General features: G+C 41.4%; 1 protein-coding gene across 1 annotated transcript in view; it reads right to left on the reverse strand.

Annotated features, from left to right (window-relative positions):
- The window catches only part of LOC311235541 (poly(ADP-ribose) glycohydrolase), a gene marked incomplete at its 5' end in the record, with an annotated part of 139,224 nt that overhangs the window by 18,705 nt on the left and 102,029 nt on the right, over nucleotides 1-18,490 (reverse strand). Inside the window, 2 exons of the mRNA XM_084323009.1 lie at nucleotides 6,227-6,335; nucleotides 7,792-7,870. Of these exons, the coding sequence (XP_084179135.1) occupies nucleotides 6,227-6,335; nucleotides 7,792-7,870 (188 nt within the window). The remainder of the gene's footprint in view (nucleotides 1-6,226; nucleotides 6,336-7,791; nucleotides 7,871-18,490) is intronic.

The following is an 18,490-nucleotide window of genomic DNA, read 5'->3' on the forward strand; positions in this document are numbered from 1 at the left end:
CAGTCCATTTACCATTTAGGTGCGCATTGTAAGAGAATCCAATGTCAAAAGTGGGGACTCTCTGATGTGTCTTCTTCTCTTAGGCTGCAGTGTGTATTTCATGGAGGCAGGTATAATCCTCAACCCTACTGGTAGAATTCAAGTTTAAGATGAAATCACCAGCACTGTTTTATCCTTTTGGACTAAAGGACTTCTTCTATTTTTCACTTAAGAAAATACAACCTGAAATCTCCCTAAACACCCGCTATCCTACAACGAGTTGTTTAAAAAGACTGTCCATCAACGTAAGCCTGCTGTACTTTTGATCAAGCCTGAAGTAGTCTTGCTGTGAAAATGCTGCGGGATAAAAGTGTTTTTGAGCATCACACCACTCTGCGCTGTGGCACCGCGTCCGCTAAAAACAACGGTCTAGCTCAGCGCAGCTCTGTCAGCATCTGGTTTGAAAGCCCTTGAGGTGTTGCTCCCCTGATGTGATCATTCACACAGAGGCGTACAGGCCAAGTAGCCTGTGTAGTGTGTTGTACCAAATATTGACGGTAAGAAAGGAAGCGATGCTCCCAGATAGTAATAAGTTAAGTAATACTTTTGAAGTAACAAGTAACAAGAAATACATAACTTAAAAAAGTGAGTGAGTGCATGAGTGAGCTTGTGAGTGAGCGAGTGAGCAAAATATTGAGTCCAGCTGAACTCTATTTTGTCCCAGTCATCACTTCCCAAGGTAGATTATTGTCAGTCATTATTTAGTTCACTAGATATTTGGCTGTAATGCTTTGGTTTAAAACTATTCACCACACTGTATATAAAACAATAATTTGAACACTACATTTAATTAGTATCCATCCATAAATATATAGGCTATGCCATTTTTTTTTCAATTAACATAATTTCATTGAGCTATAATTAACACCAGGAATCGGCTTCCTCACATTACATGAGGACAAATTAAAGCTCGTTAAACACTCAATATCATAATGAATTTTAACGAGACTGTTTACAATGTGGGTCACTTTGAAGTGCCACGTTGAATCACTGCGTCAAGTCAACAGCCACATGCAGCACGGCTGAATGTCAGCAAGTGGGGAACGATATCTCATTTGGTGAGTAAAGCCGGAACCAGGTCTTGTGCGCCTCTGGGCTTTGGACCACTGTGTACTGTTCCAGATCACTGGTATGTTTCATAATAATGAGGGCCTGTGTCCTCCTGCATTCACACCTAAATGGAATATAACATCTAACGCAACCATGTAATTCCATTTGCCCGCTGGCCAAATATTGCCATATTAATCAATGCATGCTCACATAAAAGCCTAGGGAGATCCGGTTGCCCTGAAAAAACGCATACATTTTTAAAATTATAATCATTTGACAAGTTCACAAGTTAAAGCTTGGTTTCCACTCATAGGTGCCGACTACCTAAAGTAAAGCCCAGGCATTAAACAAAAGCTATTTTGACATACGCACGCGTATGCGTGTAGACGCACACACACACACGCCAGGTGGGTTGTATGTCACGTCAGTCACCAGCGTACGGATAGGAGAAATTCAAAGAATGATTTGAAAGGGGGAACTGGACATTCATTTTCGCCTAGGAAATGAAGTGGATAGTGAAAATTAATTGACCAATCTCAAGCCCTGCCCTCTTTTCCTCGTAAGCAACAGTTGTGATTGGAGGATCAAGAAAAGAGGGCGGGGCTTGAGATAGGTCAATTGTAAGTACCCATCCTTCCCATAAATTCATCCTGCAAAAAGGTCAGATCTGACAGCTAAACAATTCTCCAAACAGGATTGATCTCCATGTCGGGGCATCATTTTTCACACACCCCTGTCAAGAGCCGTCGGATGCATCCATGCTTTCAGAAGGCAGACTTGACAACATCAACATCTTGATTATATACTGCCAATATCCATCTATGACAGGGAGAAATACTGTAGTAGATCCTGAAAAATAACTCATTTAAAATATTTTTGGCAGATTCTGGATAGATAGAGGACCTGAAATCATCAATACACTGGAAGACAGCATCATGTCAGCTACACAGTGCATTGGAATGGCCACACACTTCAGCTAATTAACTTTTAATACAATATTCCTTTGTTCTGCATCACACGCTCAGGAAGCTTGACTAACTCAAATATTTACCCCAGGAACGGTAAACATGTTAGTCAATTTCAGATCGGTTAACATTTGCCCGTGATTATGAGGCAGTGTTTTCCGATCATGAAATGTAATGGATGGATGGATGCTGAAGCTATTAAATCTGCACACGGCGGTATTCAAACTGAAATACCAGTTTAAGTTCTTCTCTGAAGCATAGCATTATATGAGGCATAAGCGCCACTTTCGTTGCTCTACCGTTAGACATTACGACTATGGAAGATCAAAGCCCAACATCAAAGAACAGTGGTAGACTGCTGCCCCCACACTTCCACTGTCATAAATAATACAAAATACTCATATTTGTGTCTACAACGGATTACAAATTGCACTCAGAGCAATGCTCATGGTATAGTGTTGCCAAGATGTGTCACACTGTGTTTTTAAAGGTTCCTTTTTTTTAATCTTTTCAACAAGTTTATATGAGTTCATCAAGAAAATTAAATAATAATAATTTTACAAATTGGGCAGTATATCACTGTGCCTTCAAGTGCACATCGGATATATTGTGTTTCACTGTACAGAGTTAGGAGCATATGAACGGCCCCTGGAAGTTGTAATTGACCTATTTCAAACCCGCTATCTTAATTTTGATCCTCCGATTACAAACTGTTGCCTCCCAAGTGATTGGAGGATCAAGAAAATATCCTCTCACAGCATCCATGTTCGTTGTTATGGTTACCCCTTAATTCCAAGCCAAGTACTTGATCGCCAGTCAAGTCATAAGTATAGTTTCTGACGCCATAAGTAGGAGCTTCCAGATGCACTTGAAGGCACCATTAGGTAGGTAGTGTTACTGGCTCCAAAAAGGACACATATTTGATTAATTAAAGCATGTTCATATCCTTGGTATGACATCACAAATAGAATACCTGTTTTGTTTGTATAATCTAGTTTTTTCAGGTAACAATATTGTCCACGATAAGGAAAGTACCTATGTCTTTTTTTCCCTAGTGCCTAAATAATATTTCCAACTGACAAATTTACACCAATATTAGGTAAAACCGATTTCCCATAATATGGGACTTTTAAATTGATAGTATAAGTTAAGTTAAGCATTTGACCCATTCTAACTATTTAGGAGCAGTGTGGCACCCCGGGGACCAACTCCAGGTGTAATGCCAGTACCTTGGTCAAGGGCAATGGCAGGAAACCTAGCATGCATGTATTTTGCTGTGGGAGGAAACCGAAGCACCCAGAGCAGGGGTCAGCAAAAACCCACGGCTCTGGAGCTCTCGTCAGCCCCTCTGCAGTGGCTCCCTGTAGCTTTGAAAATAATTTATAATATGGAAATAAATAATAATTTTGGAGATTGATACTGTGAACTGAAATAAAAAAAGTGTTTAATATTTCATCAATTAAAATATACATCACACCCCGCGCCTCTCCCTGCCGTCTGCAGGTGGCTAATCTTGAGTTTCCGACTAAGCTACAGTAACCATGGATAAATCCAAAAAAGTTAAAGTATTGGAGGAAAATAGAGGGTTTAATTAAGTTAATATAAAACTTTTAAAAAATGTGTTTGTTAAATTCATGCAAAAACTAAAACGAAAAAGCTACTTATGTCAATGAAAATGTCCAATAGCCCTAACTAAATAACAAAAACGCTGAAAACAACCAACTGTACTAACGAAGCAACAAGAGCAACTAAGCAACAACATAAAACATAAACATAAAACATAAATAGCCTGTCTCAGACTGACTCACATGGTCTCTGGGTGTCAGATGGGAGCGCATGCAGCCTGGTAACAATCAGTCCAAAAACACTCACTCGGATGGTACGGATGTCGCGGGTATACAGAGGTACTGGCGTGCCAGCTTTGCCAGCTCTGCCAGCGAGGGGAATCTCCTCGCATTGACTTTCCACCAGTCAGCCTGATTTTTACCCAGGGATTGGGAATGGCTTTATGAGAGACAAGTGACGGTAACATTCTCGAAGACACTCTGATGTCACGAGACTGCCGCCATCTTGGTATGGTGGAAAACAAACGGATTTCTACAATCAAATGTATGCGTTGAGCTCCGTTTTTATAACATATTTTATCACATTCTTGTTCATTTCATAACCTTTTCATATAATTTTTTTTGAAAATATTGAGGCCAACATGGCATTTCACTATTTCGAAAGCCTTTCTGGTGATTCTAAGGCGAAAAAATGGTATGTAGGCTACTTGAAGAGAATGGACTAACGTTATATGGTGAAGTAGCTAGCAGCTAACATTTCTCTGCGTGCTGTTTACAGCCTCACAGCCAATAAAACTTAATTTACGATATACATATTTGTTCCTTATTCTCACCTGTTATGAAATGGGTAGAGCAGACATACGTATGATTTGACTTGGGGGCCAGGGTCTGCTTTGATCGACTCTCCCGTCTGAGTCTACATGTGCCCTCTTGATAGCCGCCAGCTATCCGTGATGCCTCAACTGGTATTATATACAACTTTCGATTTGGATTTTTGATTATGTTATTACTAGTACAAAGCGTAACACAGCAGCTCTTTGGCATTGTGATGCACTGAAGAAAATTACCCTTGATTGCGTTTAATTTGCCGCTTTTCCGATCCGTTTCTGCACTAAATGAACCGTACACAATGTACGCGGCGTGCATGTTTCCCCCACGCCGCAGTTGCCTAGCAACAACAGACAGGAAGTTGACTTCGAGAATAGCTTTCGGTCATCAGGGCAGTCCAGCTGTCTGTCGTCAGGGCAACCTTGTGACCTAGCTCTCTCCACAAGTGCCCCTCTCTCCGTTCCGTGCGAGCACCGCGTCTGACGGCCAAATATGTATGACAGCGCACTGGAGTAGATGTATGAAACAAAATATAGAAATAGATGCGTTCTTAGAGAAAACTAATTTCAATAATATATGCCTTATTATATGCGCACTGCCAGCCACCATTATGCAACGGAAAGATACACTTTCAATTTTGACAAAGAAGATAATCTCCTGATTCAGATACAATTTAATACAAACGGTTCCAAGGATATTTAATGTTTGTAGGCATATTTTCACACCACCAACAAAGTACTGGGTCCGTTGTCTATTATTCGGAATGGATGGTGCAAGCTGTCATTTCTGCCCATCTCCTCTCCGAATTATGCAACATTTTGGATAAATTAGATTTTTTTTAAACAATAGGTACATACTAGAAATAAGCTTTTGAATAAATTCCAATCCCTCTCTATAGTATAACTATATATAAAACTGTATACACTGTGTTATATTCATTTTAAGTGTAAATAGCAGGGCTGGGCGATATGGCCTAAAAATAAAATCCCTGATTATTATTTTTTAAATCCGATTTACGATTTTAATCGATATTTTTCTCTTGAGCAAATTATTATTGTTATTATTTTTATTTGACACAAAAATATTATCAAACCAAGATGAATGTCCCTATTGGGATTGAAGTGCAAACCTAACTTTCACCAATCTTCACTTAAAAAAAGAAAATGATAATATATATATATATATATATATATATATATATATATATATATATATATATATATATATATATATATATATATATATATAATATAAAAGGTTACTCTTGATCAAACAAAGATGAATGTCCCTATTGGGATTAATAGTGCAATAACTTGCTTTTTCACCAAACTTCAATAAAAGGTGCCTCTTGATCATCAAACAAGAATGAATTTCCCTATTGGGATTAATAAAGTGCAAATCTAACTTTCACCAAACATCACAGAAAGGACCCCTGCTGGGGTTTGAACCCAGGACCTTCTTGCTGTAGGCAACTACTGCAACTACTGCTAACCACTGCACCATTGTGCTGCTTATAATGGCGTGTGTTTCGTTTGTTTATTTGTAAACATTTTCGAAAAATTATTTGTTTATGTTTATTTATTTGTATTTGTAAACATTCAAAATAAAATAATTCATTCATTCATTCATGTAATAAATAAATAAATAAATAAATAAATAAATAAATAAATAAATAAATAAATAAATAAATAAATAAATAAATAAATAAATAAATAAATACAGACAAACAAACAAACAAATGGACAGACGGACAGAGACAGGCAAGAAAAGAAAAGAAACCTTATTGAGTTCTCTGTTGATTTTTGCAGGGTGAAATTGTTCCAGAAAGCTCCGGAACTGCAGTGCATCAATGGCCACAATCTCTGTGCATTTTCTCTGCCAGCCATCCCTGAAATGAATGAATTACAGAAAGATTAGTCAATGGTTTTGTCCTAATAATTCTCAGGTACGGTTGCTATAAAAGGTGTGTCCCCTTGAATATTTGCTCAATGATTTCAGAAAAACATTTACCAGATCCACACACCGGCCATTTTGCTCTTATATCATGCTCAGGTTGGGCTTGAATCCCAATAAGAGCAAAATGGCTGCTGTGTGAATATGGTCGACGGTCATATCCTAATAATTCTCAGGTACGGTTGCAACATTCTTTTAAAATAAAAAGGTATTCACACCCCTTGAATCTTTGCTTATTTTGCAGTGCTACAAAATTATTTCAACATTTGTTAATTTTGGGGTCTAAGTATTTTATTCTATCAAATTGTAAAGTTCATTATAGATATACAGGTATTGTAACTGTAAATAAATGGTAAAAACTGAATTGCTAACTTTTCACTAATATTTTTGTACCATCTTAGACCAGAGGAATAATATGTATGAATTCTGAAATCGGGTGTAGTTCCCCTTTAACACTTTCAGAGCCCAAGCTTAATCTTGATTTACCGGTTGAATGCCCACCATCCACTTCAATGTTAGCGTTAATAACGCCTAATCTATGTTTTAAATTATGGCTATGTGTCTAATCTGCCCGTCGCTTATCAATGACTGGTTTTCCAGTCAACATTGTCGAAGCGGATTGTTTTTTTATCGGTTCATTTTCGTTTTATAGCATTTTGAAAAGCCCTCGTTTTCAAGGAAAATATAAATTAATACAACTCTGATTATCCCAAGACTGGTCAAATAGATTGGCCCCGCCTCTACATAACACTGATCCCAGGTCAGTCTAAGCGACTGACGTGCAGACGATAGGGGGCGCTTTTTTCCATTCTGAGCTGCTGATGGGCTGGTATACCAACGGGAGACTCGGTTGATGAAATATGAATTCAGATCGCTAATAAAAAAATAAAACGATAATTGTCGTCGTGGGCATTCAGGGGGGGGGGGCTGATAAAACGTCATATCACGTCGTGGGCACTGAAAGTGTTAACAAGTACTGTATTCACTTCATGCCTTCTTCCACCCATGTCTTTGTATTTCCAGTAGCTGAACTTTGTGACGAATATGCTAACCATTTATATTGGATATTACCAAACTAAATAAATAATGCATCTGGTATGAGGACAAAGCGGTTAAGCTAGCTCACCCCCCTTGTAATAAAGAATATTTGCAAAGAAATAGAACAAGAGGACTCGTGTTTTTCATTAATAACTGAAGGACTTCAAAGTCTAATATATCCCTTTCTATATAGTGTTCTTCTTGCTTAAAAACATATGATTAATGAAGACGTTTATATGACCTGCTTTTAGCTTACGTTCACAAATATTGATTTAACCGTCTTAGGTTATGGGAAAAACATATTATAATGTTTAATTGAATGGTGTTCCCCTTTAACTAGAATCGGTATATACCTTGGAGTTGTGTCCTGATGGCTCCCATCCCATCTGTAGCTCTGTGCATAACCTGTGTATTTACTGTACTGCTGCGTCCCTGTCGAGCACATACAACACACACACCAGTGGAAACTATGAATCAATATATTAACACTGAATCTGAGACTAAAGTTACAGGTTTTCTTCTCTTCACATCACAAGTCAGATGGTTTTTTGTCCTGAGAGTAGTCTTTGACCAGGTGACACTGAAAGTCCAAGTGTTCCTTCTCTTGTAATAACCTCACCACCAGGGGAGGAAATTAGGCCACTTTACTCGCCAATTGCGAGTATTTTTTACGTTTGGCGAGTAATTCATGAAGAGCACTCGCCAGTCTGGCGAGTACTAGTAATTACAAAACAAAACAAAAAAATCATTCTGCAATCTGCTGATTCGCTCACTGGCACAAACCGAACTCTGACTCCCCCCTTGATTCCTCCCATTTGCGCCACATAATAATCAGACCATAACCAATGAACATCATCGTTGTACAGATGCGCTCTAAGCTCCTCCAATGAACACTCGTTTTCTAGAAGATGCCGCCCATCTAGGGGAAGTGGACAGACCACTGCGCGCAGACCTACAAACTCCTGCCACCGGCAGCCGGCTTGACAACGTAGACAAACTTACAAAAACACATCAGTGGATGAAAATAATTGCATGTAGAGTCGTCGCTTTCGGATATCGGTGCGGTCTGACATGGGGGCGAACAACAGCACGCGACGCGTCTCCTTCGAGTCGGATGAGAATGACAAGTCAACCAGCATTAGCCGGCTAGCTACCTAGCATGTAACAAGCTACCATAACGCGCATTCAACATAGTGGACGACTATACTGAGCGGCTTTGCTTAAATGCAGCCGAGTGACATTTTATTATTACCGGGTTTCCCAGCATATCACCACTCGCCCATATGCCCTTCACAACGGTGATGTTGTCATATTTGGCATTCAGAACACACCTGCTGAACCCCTAGCGTTGTCGATTCGGTTCCAATGTATTGTCATCTTACAGCACAAGTACAGTACAACCAGAATACATTTGGCATCCAACCAGAGTGCAAATGTAACAAGTCAAGTTCAAGTTGTTTTATTTAGCTATTACATTACAGTGAAATGCTTGGTTCTTTCACTGCCCAACCCAGTATTGATTGATTGATTGAAAACTTTATTAACAGATTGCAGAATGGGTACAATACAGTACAGCTCAATACACACAATTGTTAAGGGGATGCAGACCAGAGAAGGACTTTAGTCTTGTTTACATCAGGGTCCCCCATTTCAGTCCTGTTTGCTTAATGCCTTGTCCACTTCCTCCACACTCCAATATGTTATGATGAATTGAAAATGGGGGACCTGATGTAAACAAGACGAAAGTCTTTCTCTGGTCTGCATCCCCTTAACAATTGTATGTATTGAACTGTACTGTACCCATTCTGCAATCTGTTAATAAACTTTTCAATCAATCAATCCCTTCAACCCTGCTCCTGTCAAACCTGCTCTTTCCATTCCCTCCATCATGTCCCCCCTTTCTGATGAATATTTCCTGCACTTAATAGTCAGACACACATTCCTAGTAGTTGAGCTGTGATGAATGAAAACTTTATTTAACAGATTGCAGAATGGGTACAGTACAGTACGGCTCAATACATGCAATTGTTAAGGGGATGCAGACCAGAGAAAGACTTTCGTCTTGTTTACATCAGGGTCCCCCATTTTCAATTAATTTTCAATTCATCATTCAGTATAACCTAGACCAGCCCAACCCAGCATCTTTCACTGCCCAGTTCAGCCCAACCCAGTCCAGAATAGTTCCCTCTTTCATGTTAATATGTGATTTAATGATGTAATATTTTGAAGAGTAGAGACAGTGTGATTAATTTACTATGATTGAAAATCAATTTAGACGAAGACGTACAAAGAAGTAATTATCACAATTAGCGATTTTTTTTGTCTGGTAAAAAATCGATTTGGCTGGTAAAAAAAATCAGATACCCGCCAGTTGGCTGGTAAGCCAAAAAGTTAGTTTCCTCCCCTGCTCACCACCTATCCCCCCCCCCCTCACAGTAAGCTGTGGTGTTCCACAAGGAAGCATACTAGGTCCGCTACTGTTCCTAATTTATGCAAATGACATGTCGTCAGCTTGTGACTGCAACTTGTTCCTGTTTGCGGACGACTCAGCCCTGCTGGTCTCTGACAAGAACAAGTTACAGGTTGAAAAAACCCTCAGCTCAGAACTAGGCAAAATCTGCATATGGCTCGCTGATAACAAACTATCATTACACATGGTCAAAACAGAGTCCATTCTCTTCGGTTCAAATAACAAACTCAGCAAGACCGACGGCTTCTCAGTTACAGTGGGTGACAATATTGTCACAAGGAAAGAAGATATTACCTACCTGGGTTCCATCCTAGAGGCAAATCTTTCCTGTGACAAAATGGCATCCAATGTAATAAAAAAAGTCAACCAACGAACTCGTTTCTTGTACCGGATCTCCTCACTGGTAAACAAGAATACCCTGAAGACTCTAGCAGGAGCACTCATTCAAGGGTACTACGACTATGCTTGCACCTCATGGTACCAAAGCACCTCAAAGGCGCTAAAAACAAAATTACAAACATCTCAAAACAAACTGGTCAGACTACTGCTTGACCTTACTCCTAGAACCCACCTCACCCCTGCCCACTTTGACAACCTAGGATGGCTTAGAGTAGACGACAGAGTACAGCAACTTGCAATGGGCCTGGTCTACAAGATACACTACACGACCAAGGTACCCATGTACATGTCAAAATACTTCCCAAAGGTCAGTGAATACCACGGTCACAACACCAGAGGGAGCTCCACAAATCATGTTAAACCCAGATTCGGCTCAAACAAGGGACTAAACACGTTTCGCAATTATGCCACATCAATGTGGAACGCCCTACCCAAAGCTGGAAACGAAATGTGAATCACTACCCACTTTCAAAAACACTCTCAAAAAACACCTAAGGGAGACTGCAACTCGAAACTGGCCCCTGTAAATGTCCGAACACAACCCCCTCCAATGTACAGTAAATTACCAAGTATGGTCTTGTCAATAATCCAATGTACAGTTTTGTTTGTACAGTTGTACAGTGTCCCCCACCCACCCACCCCTCCTACCCACCCCCCCCCCCCCCACCCACCCACCCACCCAACCACCTCCAATGTACAGTCCCCCCCCCACCCCCACCTACCCAATCCAATGTACAGTTTCTACGTCAAATGTATATACTCTTTTTTCTGGACTCTTTTTGTATCACAAACAGTACTGTAATTGCAAATCTGGTATGTCATAAATGTATAGATGTAGCAGTACTGTCTATCTGTATGTCATGTATGTCATATATGTTACGATGAATTGAAAATGGGGGACCCTGATGTAAACAAGACGAAAGTCTTTCTCTGGTCTGCATCCCCTTAACAATTGTATGTATTGAGCTGTACTGTACTGTACCCATTCTGCAATCTGTTAATAAAGTTTTCAATCAATCAATCAAACCAAGGGTCAGCAATTTACCGTATGCAACGTTAACGTTTATGGTCAAATGAATGGGAGTCATCATCACAGCAATCACGCGCATAAATTCTGCTCAGTTCAGTTCGACTTTATCATCCCAGATGGGAAACTTTACTCGCAGTCACGTCATAAGATAAGATAAAAAAAAACACAAGTACAGAAGTCTTCTCCTGGACATATATACAGACCACAACACAACACACAAAGCAACGTCTGTGAGCAGGGTTATTGCACAGATAATTAATGAGTTTTGACCTATTCTTTTAGGGTATTCTATATCTACAACATGAGGGCAGAGTCTCAAACTCAGAGTGAAGGGGGTGGTCTAAACTGTCTAATATAAACTAACGGGAGAACGTGCTGGTCAAAGATACATGTAGCCGACAGGGGAGTCTGTGGTGTGGGACGCCACCTTACTCACCTCGTCAGAAAATTTTGGTGAACTCAACCTTGTTTAGCAGAAAACAAAGTGATGTTGATTTAAGGTGATTCTGCGAATATTTATTAAAGATGTCGTTACCCTCGACGATTCCCTCGACTATCGGGATAAAAAGAGAGCAACAGGAAAGAAGCTCTGGAATTAAGAGGCAGATTGGTTACTTCGAGGAAGTTCTTCAAGATGATGCAGAGAACCTCGGAGCGCCAGAGTCTGTAAAATGCTAAAGGTGAGGCGTCTGCGGTACATTATAAAAACATAACAACCTTTCAGAGGGGGGGGGGGGGGGCAGTTGATTCTTACAGCAAGCGTCTCTTTAGTAATTACACCCCGATATGTGAACTGATGAAACAGGAGCAGCTGTCTCCCAACAAGAGGAAGGTCAAGTTATTACCCCCCTGGAAAGATGTGAGAGGCAGGCAACGGGCCAGTCCACAGGGGAACACTCTCTCAACACTCGTGGGGGGTGGGGTGGGGAGCGGGAGCGGTGGTGGTGGTGGGGGGGGGGGGGGGGGGGGACACACACACACGACAAGAGCACATTCAAACAAGCGAGGCTGCAAATTAACTCCCTGTTCATTAGGGCTCATTAGTACCTGGATGTGGCGGAGGCCCCTCCATGCGGCTGCCGGCCGACTAAACTAGCTGATTAGCGGCGATGGGCCCTGGTCAGCGGGTATTAGGAGGACTCTCCTGCGGGAGGGGATCTCTAGAGCACGCTCCACTTGACAAGACACGTCACTAATAATCAGCTTGAGTCTCTCTCTCTCTCTTTTTTTAACTAGCACAATCAACAGGACAGATCAGCAGAGGCTATAAATAAATATGCAATATACCATCGAGATATATATATTCTTTTTAATAAAAAATTCAAAAAACATTCGGAATAATAATTTCATACATAAAAAGAAACTGTGGATTTCAGAACTGAACATCAGCTCACACTGTGGTTGTCGATGTCAAAAATAAATGTATAGTGTAATAACCATTATTTTAGGATTATGCCTTTTTTTGGTTGGACCGGCAGGGGCCACATCCCTACAGAATGTCTGTCGCTGTCCAGTGATCTGAGTGACGGAAGTTACACGGCTGGGCAGCTGGATCAGGTGACCATCACTGAAGTTATGATTGGTCAGCGCAGTCCAGGCATTTACTAGGTTTTGACCTAGCCTTGTTACTTCTCGTATGCTGCAGAGGCCAAGTTCCATTCCAAGCTAATGGACTTTAATGTGCAGACATTATTAGCCTGAGGCATAATTGATAAAATGTCCAAATGAAAAGTCGGAAATAAAGTATAAGCTATAGGCTACGTAGTTAAATAGATTGTCAAGCCACTAAAAGCTTCGTGGACGGCCCTTGGAGCCTGACAGAGTAAGGCACCCAGTCAAAGGAAAGGCCAGCATCTGAAGGAGCAGGAACAGTTAAACATTATTCTTTCTCTCTATTGGCAACTCATAGATATAAAAGAGATCCGGTCCTCAGTATGCACGCATATGACCTTCCAATAGTGGAATATCATAATCAGTCGACGGTAATGAATGATTTGTCTGAAGATTATTGTCTGACAGAATTCTCTAAATTATCAAAAAGGTTGCATACAAAATTCCAGAGACAATTCAAATTGTTCCTGAAAAAGGCAGCGTCACAGAACACGGCGAGTTGCTTCATTCATCCGCTCTTTCATGTGTAAATATGTCTGATCAGAGTTTTTATATTTGTGAAGGAATGGCAGGCTGTAGAGAGAGGAAAAGGTCAGAGACGCATCTCATTGGCATCTCAAAGGCAAAACTGGGTAAGATTTCCCTTGAGATGTTATTGTGAAGGTCTGCACATCAATAAACCAGGAGATAAACAACTTTTATCCTTAACACTTTGAGTGCCAACAACGCTATATGTCGTTAGTTCATGCCGACCGTTGAATGCCAGCAACAACATATAGCGTTTGTTTGTCATTATCTTTTTTATTATTAGCGATTTGAATTCATATTTCATCAATCTAGTCTCATGTTAGTGCAGCAACCTCTCTCTGAGCTCCATTGGGAAAATACCACCCCCTATCGTCTCTCCCTGTGTAACTGCACCCCATTGGATTAGACTGATGGGGGGGGGGAATCCAGTTTCCTCATTTTACTTATCCGGCAAGCCATCCGGAGAGATCTAAGTCTTCGCCGACCCTCAGAACAGCGTGGAATCGGTATTTCCAGTACCCAGCGCTGAATCAATAAACGCGATCGATATTTGGAATGGCGATCAGGAATTGGAATAATCTTTTTGGAGAACATCTGATCTGAGGTAAGGAATCTATTTGACCAGTCTTAGGATAATCGGATCTGTTTTCACAGAGATATCAGCGTGTGCCATATGTGTGTGTGTGTGTGTGTGTGTGTGTGTGTGTGTGTGTGCAGGGCTGTACGCTAAGCTTTTTAGGGGCACATTTTTAAATAACAATGTTACCATTATTTATATTGATTGTTTTTGATTTAAAAAAAAAAGAAAAAAAATCTTTATATACATTTTTATTTTAATAAAATATATATATTATATAATCATACTTGTAGTTGTATTATCTGCGAGACATCGCCACCACGCAACAAGTCAAAATGCTTGCTATATGCAACCAGCTCCACTGTCTGTGTGTACTCGAGTAGCCTCCAGCTACGGCCAGGATTCTCCGGAGCTGCAGCTGGACCTATACTGTAGCCTCCAGCTACGGCCAGGATTCTCCGGCGCTGCAGCTGGACCCTATTGACTATATTCAGCGTGCCCTCAGCTCGAATACGCATCGACTCAGTGTTATAAGACATTGATATCAGGAGCTATCTGAACTATTTAGTTTAATGGGACGTTTCGTTTTGAACAGTAAGCTAACGCGAGCTATCATGCACTACTAGACTTGCTGGAGAATTTGTTGATATCAGTAGCTAGCCGGCTGGCAGGCTCACCGAGGTCCCAGTGTCCCACTAGAGACTAGTGTTTACAACAGCCACGGGTGCGGGAGGAGCAGCAGACGCCGCAGCTCTCTCTGTGTGTCTGAGTTCAGTTCAGTTCGGCTCACTATAGGAGGTCGAACGCGTCGAAAATATGAAGCAATACTAACTTTACTTTTCTTCATAGCTAAATCAGACAGTCAGCCAGTCTATCAGAGTGAGTGCTCAGTCGATTGTTCCCGCTGATCATACCTGCTGAGTGCTCACTGCTCAGCTCGCGTGAGTGACGTCATCGCGTCATCACATGCCTTGGATAATTTAGGAGTGAAATGCGAATGCAAGGCTTGAAAGCACTACTCGCAAGCCCGCCCCCAGATAATATTTACCAATCGCAACGGCCAATTAAAGGGGCAATTCGCGACCATCTCGTCGCAGTGTACAGCCCTGGTGTGTGTGTGTGTGTGTGTGTGTGCGTGCGCTGATCAGGAAATGAGAGAATAGATTTTTCAGCTCGCTTCTCTAGCGTGCATAAGTACACATATACTATCGATAATCTAGATAGTCTAATCTAAATTTCAATGTTTTTAGTGTATTCCAGAATATTCCACTAAAGGCTGTTTATCACAGAATCTTTATATTTTCCTGAAACTTTCAAGAAAACAAGGGTTTTTCAAAATGGTATAAAACGGAAATTAACCGATTAAAAAACAATCCGTTTTGACAATGTTGACTGCAAACAAGTCATTGATAAGCGACGGCCATATTATACACATAATTTAAGATCATTGAAGTGGGTGGTGGCATTCAACGGGGGTAAGGCACACCGCATTGCTGGTAATCAAAGTGTTAATGACCTTAATAAAAAATAACACCCATGCAAAAAAAAGAAGCTTTTAACTTAGATGAATCCTAAATTCAGATACGTTTTGATGTAGGCTATTTGTGGAACAGAAAATACTTAACCACTAACCCAAACCTCTACGAATAAAGTAGGGTTTGTGCAGAGTAAAGGGAATGCTCTCTAGCTAAGCCCACTATCTCCCAGTCGCTCGCCTGACTGCTTGCGTCACATTTCCTGGTCAGGAGGATTGCCATCGATGAATCACCTGCTTTCCCCTTGGTCCTATTTATACCTTTGACTGCTCTGATGGCAGCCAGAGATGTAGCAATCAAGGGAAATTCAATCAGGCCCGGGCACTTTTACAAATTTAAATGGGGGGGGGGGGGGGGGGGGGGGGAAGGTCCATTAGCCCCACCCGCCCCCGCCGTATACGCCAAGACGTATCACAGAGGAATATGATTTACCAACCTTGCCACAATGCAGCCAAGGCTAGGACTTTTGAAAGACAACAAATACAGGCAAGGTTTTAATAAAGGTGATGGAACGGATGAGTCCATTAGTGGAGCAGGGTTCGGTCAGGGCTTTTTCCCTCCTGCTATAATTAATTCCGGGCCTCTGTAATACAGTTAAGTGGTGTAAGTGGAATGGAGAGGAGGCTGAAGGTGACTCCTTCAGGAGGAAGGAGGGATGAATGGTGAGGAGGAGGAGGAGGAGGAGGAAGAGGGTGGAGCTGCCCCTCCCGGTGCCCTCGCTTTCTGCTCAAAGCGGACCTGACATTCAGTGTAACATCTAATGGCCTTTGGGCATCGATCCAACATGTCGCAGGGTTACGCAGCAAAAAATTCATAAAACTCAGATAAATCTCGTATTGAGTCTTAAAAGGTTCTATAGATAAAATCGTTATGTAGAGTAATCGTTATAATTTTTTTTGGATTAATTGATTTATCATTTAAAACATTTTTTGCAGGTTCAAAATGAATGGTTGCAGGCAGGGCCGCCTCAGGGGGTGTACGAGCAGTGCGGTCGCACAGGGCCTCGCGGGAAGGGGGGCCTCGCACAATTATATTTTTTTTTTGCGAGGCCCCCCTTCCCGCGAGGCCCTTTTTCATCACAGACCTAAAATCTAGTTTTGCTTATATGCTTATATATTTCACATTAGACACGTTTGTAGAATGTGTCTGACTTGTTCCTGGCTCCGAGGCTCTGCAGGCAGCAGAATTGGTTTCAATGAGGGGAGGGGTTACAGGTAAGGTAGCGTCTGTTGAGTTCATTGTGTGTGTCTGTGTGCGTGCCGGGGGGGGGGGGGGGGGGCGTGAACCGACTCATTGCCAGACGGCAATGAATCGTCTCTTATGAACGAGTCGCTCATGACCGACCCATCACTAGCGTCTGACTATTTCGCGCGTGCAGCATTGGAGGTTATGCCAGCCAAGATGAAGAGGACATCGTTCGGCAGATGGACTGAAGATGAAAGTTGTTGCATGTTAGACAGTTCAGTCAGGCTAGCCATCCCGGCTAAAGACAGGGACAGCTAGTTAGCTTTAGCTACGTTATAATATTGAGTGCTAACGTGTGGTTCAGTCGGGATATAGCCATGATGATGTCGGCTAGTAGCTAGCTTAGCTAAAGGCTAACTAGCGTTAGCTAACCTAGAGACAGCGCGTGCAGCATTGTTATGCCAAGATGAAGAGGATGGTCGTTCGGCAGATGAACTTCGTCAACTCCACGCGGTTGTCTCCATCCTCTTGGACGTTTGGTGAGTTTTTAATGCACTCTATTCTATTCCCGCCGTGGATATCTCTCTCTCTCTCTCTCTCTCTCTCGGGAGCCAAACGGGCCGACTAGCTGTTGTAGTACTAGTAGCTAACGGTGTGTGGCCTGGTGTCAGTACCTGGTGCGAGGGAGGTGAGCTTGGTGTTTCATTATGAGAATATCTCCATGCTCAAGTCGGCTATAGTCCACGAGGGACTTGTTGCCGGCACCGCTATGGTAAACACTAGGGCTGTCTTAAATGCTTCGAAGCTTCGAACGTTCGATTCGATGGCACAAGCTTCGAACATTAAAAAAAAAATCGAAGTTAAAAAAAAAAAATCAAAAAAAATCAAAAACAAATTCAATTTTTTTTTTTTACTTCGATTTGTGTGTGTGTGTGTGTGTGTGTGTGTGTGTGTGTGTGTGTGTGTGTGTGTGTGTGTGTGTGTGTGTGTGTGTGTGTGTGTGTGTGTGTGTGTGTGTGTGTGTGTGTGTGTGTGTGTGTGTGTGTGTGTGTGTGTGTGTGTGTGTGTGTGTGTGTGTGTGTGTGTGTGAACTACCCATCCCAGTTAGGACAGCCGAATCCCGTCCAATCTTTCGCCGTCGACTAAAGACTCACTTCTTCAACCATTATCTGAAATGATTAAAAAAAAAAAAAAAATCTAACCGTGACTAACCTTACTGTCATGCACTTGTCCTAATAAACTAACCTACACTGTAACACGCAACACTTTGATGAACATTGTTACTCAGCTGATAGAGTTGTACCCTTCTTGCTGTCTTGTCGTACAGAACTTGTAAGTCGCTTTGGATAAAAGCGTCAGCTAAATGACTAAATGTAAGTGTGTGTGTGTGTGTGTGTGTGTGTGTGTGTGTGTGTAGGTGTGTGTGTAGGTGTGTGTGTGTGTGTGTGTGCGCGCACCTTGTAGAATTCCACACATAAGAAAGAAAGATACTGGGATGAATAAACAAAATAGGAAATAAAATGTAGAAATGCATGCAATACATAAATAAATATGAATCTCCATATATGAAATATAACATTTAGATAAGGTGCTACTGAGATGTTTTGGTGAGTTCTTTGTTTTTTTGTGGAAGTTGCCCTTCTTAAAAATGCATGAACATTCACTGATAATTGGTCTGTAGTGGAGTCTACAAGGTCTACATTGCCGGACCATGTAG

This window comes from Notolepis coatsorum, assembly GCF_963971535.1.
Source record: "Notolepis coatsorum genome assembly, chromosome: 10".
NCBI lineage: Eukaryota > Metazoa > Chordata > Actinopteri > Aulopiformes > Paralepididae > Notolepis > Notolepis coatsorum.